We start from the raw sequence: 9,105 nt of genomic DNA, 5'->3' as shown, positions 1-9,105 counted from the left end.
GCCCGGGCCCGGTGGGGTGGGGGGCGGGGACCGCGCAGGCTGGATAATTTTCTTATAGTTTAGAGAAAACTATCACCCAGGTACATGTGTAAATCTTTGTTACTCCTTAAATAGACCAGTCTTTCCCTTTTTGCTCACCCTTAAAAGCTTTGATTTTCGGGACCAGCAGTTAGCATAATGGCTATGTCACTGGACTCCCATGTAGTCGACCGCGGTTCGCATCCCGGACCCAGTGGCTTAAAACTCACGCCAGGCGCGTGTGTGTGCGTGCCCAAGATCCCGAGAGGAGAATGGAGGAGAAGGGATTGCGGTGTGGCCATCCCCCCCAGGGGGTGATTTCTCGCTTTCTGTCTCTCTGTCTCTCTCTGTCTGTCTGGTGAGCGCACGCACCCTATAGCAAAAACCTCTCCAAAAAAAAAAAAGCTTTGATTTTCGTCACCTGTAGGCTTCAGGAAATTAAAGGTCATATACAATGAACAGTCCACCCCCTGCTCCTCGAAGCATTTTTGGTCAAGCTCTCCAGTTTCAGCACTTGCCTAGCACAACCTGCTTCTTTTATTGGAGCCGGTAGGTGGCGTTGTGGTTGAGGGCTGGACTCCCACACGGTCAGCTGCGGTTTGGTCCTGGACCTGGCAGCTTGTTTTCTCACTTTCCCTCTCTCTCTCTCTCTGACTAAATTAAAATAATAATAATGACGAATAAAATTAAATAATTATTTTTAAAAGAATTACTTAATGCTATTTATTATTGCTATTGTTGGGTTGTTGGGAAAATCATGACACATTTTTGCATAGAAAAATAGGTCATGTCTTTCCTGATGAGCTCATATTCTTGAATTTGCTGTAGGGCATTCATGCCTACCAGAGAGACAGAGGAAAGTGAGGAAGCAAGCCGCCAGGTCTGGGACTCGCATCGTGGTTGGCCATGTGGGAGTCCAGCGCACCGACTACCATGCCATCTACTGGTCCCAACAACCTGTTTAGTTCTTTTCTACAAAACGTATTTATTTTATTGTTATTATTTTTCAATTTGTTCTAGGGCACATGTGCTCACCAGAGAGAAACAGGGAGAGACAGGGAAAGTGAGAAAGCAAGCCTCCAGGTCTAGGACTCAAACCACAGTCAGCCATTTGAGAGACCAGCACCTTAACCACCATGCCACCTCCTGGCCCCTGAACAACCTATTTCTTAAAAGAGCGAAATCCCTGACTTGCAAGCATGTCGAACCGACCTGAACCTAACCAATTTTAGATGACATGGTTTCCTCCAGGCCAGACGTCTCTGTGGCACAAAGTATTGTGCTCAGGAGGAGGCGGCACGAGCCCAGGCCCACCTAACAGGTTCCCTCTGCAACTGGAGTGGGCAAGCCCATCTGCAGACGCCAGCGTGCCACAGCCACGGCCATCCCGTTGGTCACAGCTCTGTACCTCCGGGACCCTGCAGCACCCTCTAATCACCAGTTTAATGATTTCAGCAACTGGAAGACTGGGATTTGGATTACCTCCTTCAGAGTCTGGCAGCGCGAGAAGAGAACCAGGGCAACCGGGCCCTCAGAGCCACGCGGTGGGCAGCTGACCGCAGCCAAGGCGGAGGTCTGACCTTGAACGTGGAGCCCAAGGGAACCCCCTCGAGCAGCTCTTCCCAGACCTCTCAGTTACAGGGGGCCAGGGCCGGCACCGTCAACCCTGCAGCCCGTACACCGCCTCTCTGCCTCCACTGCCCTTCGTAGTCCTGGGCACTCAGGCCGCCAGTCCTTGAAGGGCTTCATTCATTCATTCTTCCTTCATTCCACATACACAAGGCTCCAACCATGCCCAGGTGTGAGCCTGGGTCCGGGACACAAGTGGGGACTTCAGACGTTGCCTCTGCCCATGCCCCGCACCGTGTCCTGCACCCCCTCTCTTCAGCCACCCTGCCTGTCTTCCTGGAGAAGTCAGTCCTGCCCTTTGGGTTCCCTCAGGAGGGTCCTGGGCACACTCCTGCTTCTACTAGCCTCCCCCTGAAAAGGCAGAAAAGTGTCACCACTGTCACTAACTTGTGGCCTCACTCTGGGAAATTCTGAAAATTGCCCAGGGCAAGGCCCCCTGCCCTCCCCTGCCCCCACACCTGGACACACAAAGGTGACTGAAGCAGGTCTGAGGCAAAGCAGCCAAGTCCAGTTCTAGACCAGACTGCGCTGTGGCTGACAGCTCTGGTGTGGGGTTTTGCCACAGGGCATGTGACCTCACTGCAGAGAGACGGAGAGAGGGGAAGAGAAATCTCGTCTCGGGATTTCTGGCATGTACTTTCATGTGCCCAGAGTGATTTATTACGCCAGTTGGTCTGAGGCTCGCACCAGAATTGGCCACGTGGGAGCGAGGCACCACATTGACCACCATGCCGCTGGCCGGCCCCAGCCCTGGTGTGGTTTTAAACGTTAGTTTTTAGTAATCCACACTTGGATTATTTTCTATTTTAAAGGCATATGACCTTATGGACCAACAGGTGTTATAGAGGTTAAGGCGCTGGATCCCACATGACCAACAACACAGTTCAAGTCCCTGACCCAGTGGCTTGAAAATCACACCAGTGCATGTGTGTGTGCCCAAAATCCCAAGAGGAGACTGAAGGAGATGGGATTGAGGCATAGATATCTCCCCTGGGGGTGCTTTCTTACTTTCCTTCTCTCTCTCTGTCTGGAGAACACACATGCTCTGTGGCAAAAACTGAAAATAAATAAAGGCATGTCACCTTTTGATCAAGCTACTCCACTTCAAAAAATCTACCCTGAACACACTCTTACCCTAGTGCGTAAAGATACATGTTAGGCATGTCTGGTGCAGTGCTGTTTGAAATTGTGTAACATTGAAACCGGGCCTAGGGCCTAGTGATTAAGGAAGCCAGAGCCCACATGGCCGACCGTGGTTTGAATCTCAGCCCCAGTACCTTGAGAAACAGGCCAGGAGGAATAACAGCGTGACCACACAGTGTGACCACAAGACCTCCTTATCCAGGTCTGTCTCTCGATTGAAGTCCAGCTGAAACAATTATACCACGGAATGCCTTCCCACTTAGGGAGGGAGGGCCATATGTCACTGTAGAAAGATGTAAGTACAAAGTGAAAGAAGTTAAGTTGAAAAAACTCCAGTGGCCAGCAGATAGCGTGGTGGTTACAGTGCTGGAATCCCACATAGCTGACCGCAGTCTGAGTCCAGGACTCGGTGGCTCGAAGCTCACACTAGGCACATGTGTGTATGTGCCCAAGATCAGTGGAGGAGAAGGGATTGTGGTGTGGCCATCTTCCCAGGGAGTGATTTCTTACTTTCCCTCTTGCTGTCTCTGTCTCTCTCTCTCTCTCTCTGGTGAGTGCATGTGCTCTAAGGCAAAAACATCTAAAAAAAGGTATAACAAAGGAAATCAGCCCTCAGATCTGCTACGACAGCTGCCTTTGACAATGGGGTGGGGTGAGACTGTCCCTGTTCAAAGGGACCGCTCCCTGTGGCCCTGAGAGCTGGAAGTGGTGTGTGCATCTTCCCAGGGAGTGATTTCTTACTTTCCCTCTTGCTGTCTCTGTCTCTCTCTCTCTCTCTCTCTGGTGAGTGCATGTGCTCTAAGGCAAAAACATCTAAAAAAAGGTATAAGAAAGGAAATCAGCCCTCAGATCTGCTACGACAGCTGCCTTTGACAATGGGGTGGGGTGAGACTGTCCCTGTTCAAAGGGACCGCTCCCTGTGGCCCTGAGAGCTGGATGTGGCCTTCATAAAGGGCTGAGTGCTGAGGAGTGGGGTGGAGGCCACGGAGCCTCAGGGCACCCACACCAGGACACTGAGGGGGCCCTGGGGCTGTTAACCAGACTGCCGTGGTCAGGCGTGGCCGAGTCCCCACACCGAGCAGCCTTTTTCCCTTTGTAACGCATAGACCGCACTGTGCCCAGTGCCCAGGATGAGCTTATGGAACGACTAGCCCTGCTGTGTGCCACACAGTCCAGAGCCGTGGCCTCTGTCCAGAAGGTGCCCACTGACACACCCCAAGATGCTGAGGAGCAGGAGGCCAGGAGCAGGTGGGATGTCCTTCCTCCATGTCCCCTGTGTCTTCAGAACAGGCCAGTGACCCAGCAGTGTTGACTGGGCCTGCCGTGAATGAGGCACTTGAGGTGCACTTTCTCGTTTTACCTTCAAACTGATCAGCCAGGTGTCCCTATTATTCTTCCTATAGATGGGGAAACTGAGCTCATGGAGGTGACTCTTCCTGGCCCTAAATGGCAGAGCTTTGACTCGAGCCTCAACTTTTTCTTCAAACTCTTTCTTCAAACTCTGTTGGAACCTCCCTTTACTATTCACATGGCCTCCCTGGGAGTAGGAGGGTTTGCACATGACCCTGTCCCTCTGGCCAATAGCTGATTGGTCTAGCCCTGGGCATGTGATTCAGTCAGGCCATCAGAACTTCCCCTGGGATTTCCCAGTGTCCAGTGTGTGTGGAAGGGTTGTTGGCCCCTGTCCTTCCAGGTGCACAAAGGTAAGCTGCCCAAGGAAGGGTGAAGCTGAGGAGGCAGAGGGGAGACATGGCCTGTCCTGCAATTTGGTTGTTCTGCCCTTTTTAGGAACCTGAGAGCCAGTGAATTCTCCTCTTTACCTGAGCTAGTTAGAGTGGGTTTCTGCGCCTGGCAATCAAAAATATCTAATAGAAACGATCAGACCTTCCCTGTTCAATATCATATGGCTAGTGCAACTGAGGGACAGAATTTTCAATTTGTTTCATTTGATTTTTTAAAAGAATTTTTTATTTTAATCATTCATTCATTTGTTATAATTTGACCAGAGAGAAACACAGAGAGAGAGGGGGAAAGTGAGACAGCAAGCCACCAGGTCTGGGACTCAAACCACAGTCAGCCATGTGGGAGTTTCCAGTGCCTTCACCACCTCGCCACCTGCTGGCCCCATGTTTTGTTTGATTTTAATTAGCTGTAATGTAAACTCAAAAGCCACCTGTGGTGGGAGGCAGAGAATTTCCCTCATCACAGAAGGTCCTGCTGGAAGGACCAGCAGTTAGCGTAATGGCTATGTCGCTGGACTCCCACGTAGTCGACCGCGGTTCACGTCTCAGACCCAGTGGCTTAAAACTCATGCCGGGCGCGTGTGTGTGCGTGCCCAAGATCCCGAGAGGAAAACGGAGGAGAAGGGATTGCGGCGTGGCCATCCCCCCTGGGGGTGATTTCTTGCTTTCTGTCTCTCTGTCTCTCTCTGTCTGTCTGGAGAGCGCACATGCTCTATAGCAGAAACCTCTCCAAGAAAAAGAAGGTCCTGCTGGACAGCGCTGGCCTGGATCTGAGGGCCCTTCTGCAGAGACGGAGCGAGCGCATCCGATGCGCGTTTGCAGCACCTCATCCTGTGGCAGCCGGAAGTGCTGTGTGGACAAGTCAGTGAAGTCCACAGAGAAGGGACACGGCAACCCTCTCCTATCCTAGGTGTGCTTCGGTGAAGCCGGACTTCTGGGCTGAGCAGGGCTCGCAGCTGAAGGGCAGGGAGCCCCCCACCATCTTCATTGACCTGCGACAGACGGAGCCATCGGACCACCAGGCCTCGGAAAGGTAGGAGGGCAGTGACGACCTTGCAGCAGACACCCCACTGTGCCACGATGCACGCCGGCCTCACAGGGCCTCCGCTAGTCCCTGCTGGGAAGGAACGGGGACTTTGAAGGGCTTGGAACTTGGCTCGGCTGAGAAATGCTATTAGGTGGGACCTGGGCCTGGCCGCCAGTTCCACTTGGTGGGAGGGAAGAGAGACAGACGATGCCAGGACTTTGTCCAGGCTGGAGTCCATGGCCCTGGGCCTCCCCTCCCCTGCGGGTTCTGGGCTCTGCGAGCTGCCGCCCTCCGGCCTTAGGTTGCCTGAGAGGCCTGAGCACCCCCAGACCCTGGTGGTACCGGCCGTCTGGTGGACGGAGGCACACCTGGCGAGCCCCTCCTCTCCCCTCTCCCCCCAGCTTCAGCCCCCGCCCCAGCTCCTCTGACAGTGAGGAGGAGGAGGAGGAAGAGGAGCCAGTGGCTCTGGGAGACCAGCAGGGCCCGGGGGAGCAGCCACCTCACGGCTCCCAGCGGAGACGGTAACTACTAGAAGGGGATGTCCCAGCTCTGCTCCCCCAGGCCCCTGGGCTGGGTATTCACATCTTTGTTTTCAGCTTGAAGCCTGGGGCCCTAAGGGCCAGCATGGGAAGGTTGAGGCGGGGTTTGGGCAGCCGTGGGGAGGCCCGTCGCATCTCTACCTGGCCATGGTCCGAGGGCGGCGTAGTCTTTTCCTCCTGAAGGACGGCCGATGGCAGCAGGAGCACGGGTTCAGGTAGAAATGGCACGAAGTGACCATCAGCCAGAGTAGAAAGGCCTGGGAGAGGCGTCAGGTTCGGGGTGACAAGGTCTCATACTGGGAGTCCCACTGGGGCAAATGGAACCGCCCGCTGTGGCTGTCTCCAGCCCTTCGGGAACTGTCCACCCTTGGGGATGTCGGGGTCTCCAGCAGCTCCTCCCCTCATGTGGCACGTGATCGGGCATTAAGGAGAAAAGAGGGAAGAGCAGTTTGGGCTGAGAAGTGTCACCGGGTCCCCCACGGAAGCCTTGAGGAGCTCCTTGGCCCCGTGGCGAGGGCCTAGGCTGCGGGGGCTGGGGCACACTTCTGGAGGCACTCTGGCTTCTGCTGTGACCAGCCCTGAGTGTCGTCTTCTCTCAGCAACACTCTGGGCAGAAGCTTGCTTTTCTCAAGGTCAGCGGAGTCGCGTTAGGGTCTGCCAGGCAAGCTCCTCCTGGTCTGAGGAGTGGACAATGGTGCTGACCCGGCTCGGGCGCCCAGACCTCTGCTGTGCGGGATGCACCGTGCGCGGGGCACGTGGAGCACTGGGCACATGGAGGGCAGAGCATGGAGCATGTGCTCTGTGATCTCCCGCTCTGCGGTCCATCAGCCTGCGCTCAAGCCAGGCTGCTCCTTTCCCTGGGCCGCCAGCACATCATGGCTTCGGCCAGCCTCACAGGGACGACTTTAGGACCAGCCTCAGGGAGCGGGCAGGAGGTAGGAGGCACTCAGTAGGCAGCTGGTTCGTGGTCCAGGATTCAAGACAGCCTGAACACTCCCTCCAGGCTGATGGGGAAGTTAGCCCAACTGCACTGGATGGCCCTCTCAGTAGTAAGAAAGCCTCTGAGCCACATAGTCTTTATTTTATTTTAAAATATTTATTTATTGTATAATTATTTTAATTATTTTATTTAGCTTTACTTATTTATTCACTTACTTTAATTTGACCAGAGAGAGAGAAAGCGAGAATGCGAGAAAGCAAGCTGCCAGGTCCAGGACTAGAACTGAGATGGGCTATAATGGGGAGTCCAGCACCCTTAGCCACCACGCCACCTGCCAGCCCAGCCCCATTGTTGTTATTTTTTAATTTGACCAGAGAAAAAGAGAGAGGAAAGCAAGAAAGCAAGCCACCAGGTCCAAGACATGAGCTGTGGTCAGCCATGCAGCACCTCAACCTCCATGCCACCTGCTGGCCCTGATCCACATATTCTTTCTAGCGTTATCTGCCGGTTGGGTTTAACCAACTTAAACCTAAATTTGGAACTCAGAAAGGGTGGATGGTGACACTTTCCTAGTTGCCTTTCCTGCTGGGTGGGGATCTCCAGGGCTCCGCAGTTGCTCTTAGGGCGAGTGCTTTGCCCCACAGAGTGCAGGGCCCCCGCACCTGCATCCCAGCAGCCAGCAGAGGCTGCCTGAATCGGTGCCCACCAGAGCGTGTGTCTGCTTCCCTCCGTTGCAGTGGGGCGGGCAGCTGACCACGCTGGGCCCTGTGGTTCTGTGCTGCAGGGACTGCACCGGGAAGAGCCAGCTCCTCCAACAGCTCCGGGCCTTCCGGAAGGGGCTGGCTCAGCCAGGGCTGCCAGCCAGCAGGGGTCCTGGCAGCCAGAAGGACCAAGCCTCTGCAGATGCTGCAGGACCTGGAATCTCTGGACTGAGGGGCAGCGTGTGCAGCTCAGACTCTCAGGAGCAAGTCCCAGAGCCCAGAGCCCTCTTGGGTCAGGGACGGCCAGGGCCCCAGCCCCTCCTCTGGGCCAACCGTAGATACCTCAGGTGAGGGGATCCGAACAGCAGGGCCCTCCTTGGCCTGGCCCCAGTCCCGTTCTGGAGTGCACGCACTCCACCTCTGTGCACTTAGAGCAGATGCAAACCCAGATCTGAACAGAAAGCCCAGCGGCAGCTCGGGAACCAGTGGCCACGATCTGAGATTGGAATCCGACAGCACAAGGGCAGAGGGCTACAGTGCTTCATCTCTCCCCCATTTCTGTACTTCTTTAATATGCATCTGTTATTTCTATTGCACAAGGTCTTTTTAACAACAAAGTAAAACATATTTATTTTTATTTATTTATTTATTCATTCATTCATTTTTTAATTTGACCAGAGAGAGACAGAGGATAAGAGTGAGAGAGAGAGGAAGTGAGAAAGCAAGCCACCAGATTCAGGACTCAAACCCTGGTCAGCCATGCCCACGGCACCTGCTGGCCCCAAAGTAAAAACATATTTAAAAAGTTTCTGGGTCAAAAAATACTTTAACCTTCATTTTTTATTTTATTTTTTTTGTTTTTTAAAGAGATTTTTGCTTAGGGTGTGTGCGCTCGCCAGAGACAAAGACAGAAACTGAGAAATCACCTCCCAGGGAGATGGCCACGCAACAGTCCCTTCATTCTCCACTCAGGATTTTGGGCACACACTCACATGCAGCCAGCATGAGTTTTAAGGGGCTGGGTCCATGACTTGAACTGCAATAAAGTGGGAGTTTAGCAACGCAACCATTATGCCACCTGCTGGTCCCGATTTTCTAGGTCTCCTGATACTTGCTACTCTGTACCTAAGTCCACATGCACGCCTACAACCTGATGCACACACCATCTCACACACACTCCTACAACCTCACAATCCCACATGCGCTCACACAAGCATAATGTGTTTTTTAAAAAATTATTTATCTGTATGTATTTATTTTAATTTGATTATAGAGGGGGAGAGAGAGAAAGTGAGAAAGCAAACCACCAGGTCCGGGACTTGAACCAGGGTCGGCCATGTGGGAGTCCAGCCCCCCCAACCACTGC

General features: G+C 53.5%; 1 protein-coding gene across 7 annotated transcripts in view; it reads left to right on the top strand.

Annotated features, from left to right (window-relative positions):
- Window positions 1-8,361, top strand: part of DNAAF8 (dynein axonemal assembly factor 8) — a 20,461-nt gene extending 12,100 nt beyond the window's left edge. For 6 of the 7 annotated variants that reach the window (XM_006140725.3, XM_006140726.3, XM_027773099.1 and 3 more), the window contains 5 exons: window positions 1,474-1,591; window positions 3,897-4,038; window positions 5,443-5,565; window positions 5,961-6,080; window positions 7,823-8,361. In XM_006140725.3, coding sequence (XP_006140787.1) covers window positions 1,474-1,591; window positions 3,897-4,038; window positions 5,443-5,565; window positions 5,961-6,080; window positions 7,823-8,090 — 771 coding nt within the window. In that variant the 3' untranslated portion in view covers window positions 8,091-8,361. The remainder of the gene's footprint in view (window positions 1-1,473; window positions 1,592-3,896; window positions 4,039-5,442; window positions 5,566-5,960; window positions 6,081-7,822) is intronic. The other variant, XM_014589174.2, reaches the window with a different exon arrangement.
- The last annotated feature ends 744 nt before the right edge of the window (window positions 8,362-9,105 follow it).

This window comes from Tupaia chinensis, unplaced genomic scaffold (genome assembly GCF_000334495.1).
Source record: "Tupaia chinensis unplaced genomic scaffold, TupChi_1.0 Scaffold000042_2, whole genome shotgun sequence".
Taxonomy (NCBI): Eukaryota; Metazoa; Chordata; class Mammalia; order Scandentia; family Tupaiidae; genus Tupaia; species Tupaia belangeri.
This window is presented reverse-complemented; position numbering and strand designations above follow the sequence as displayed.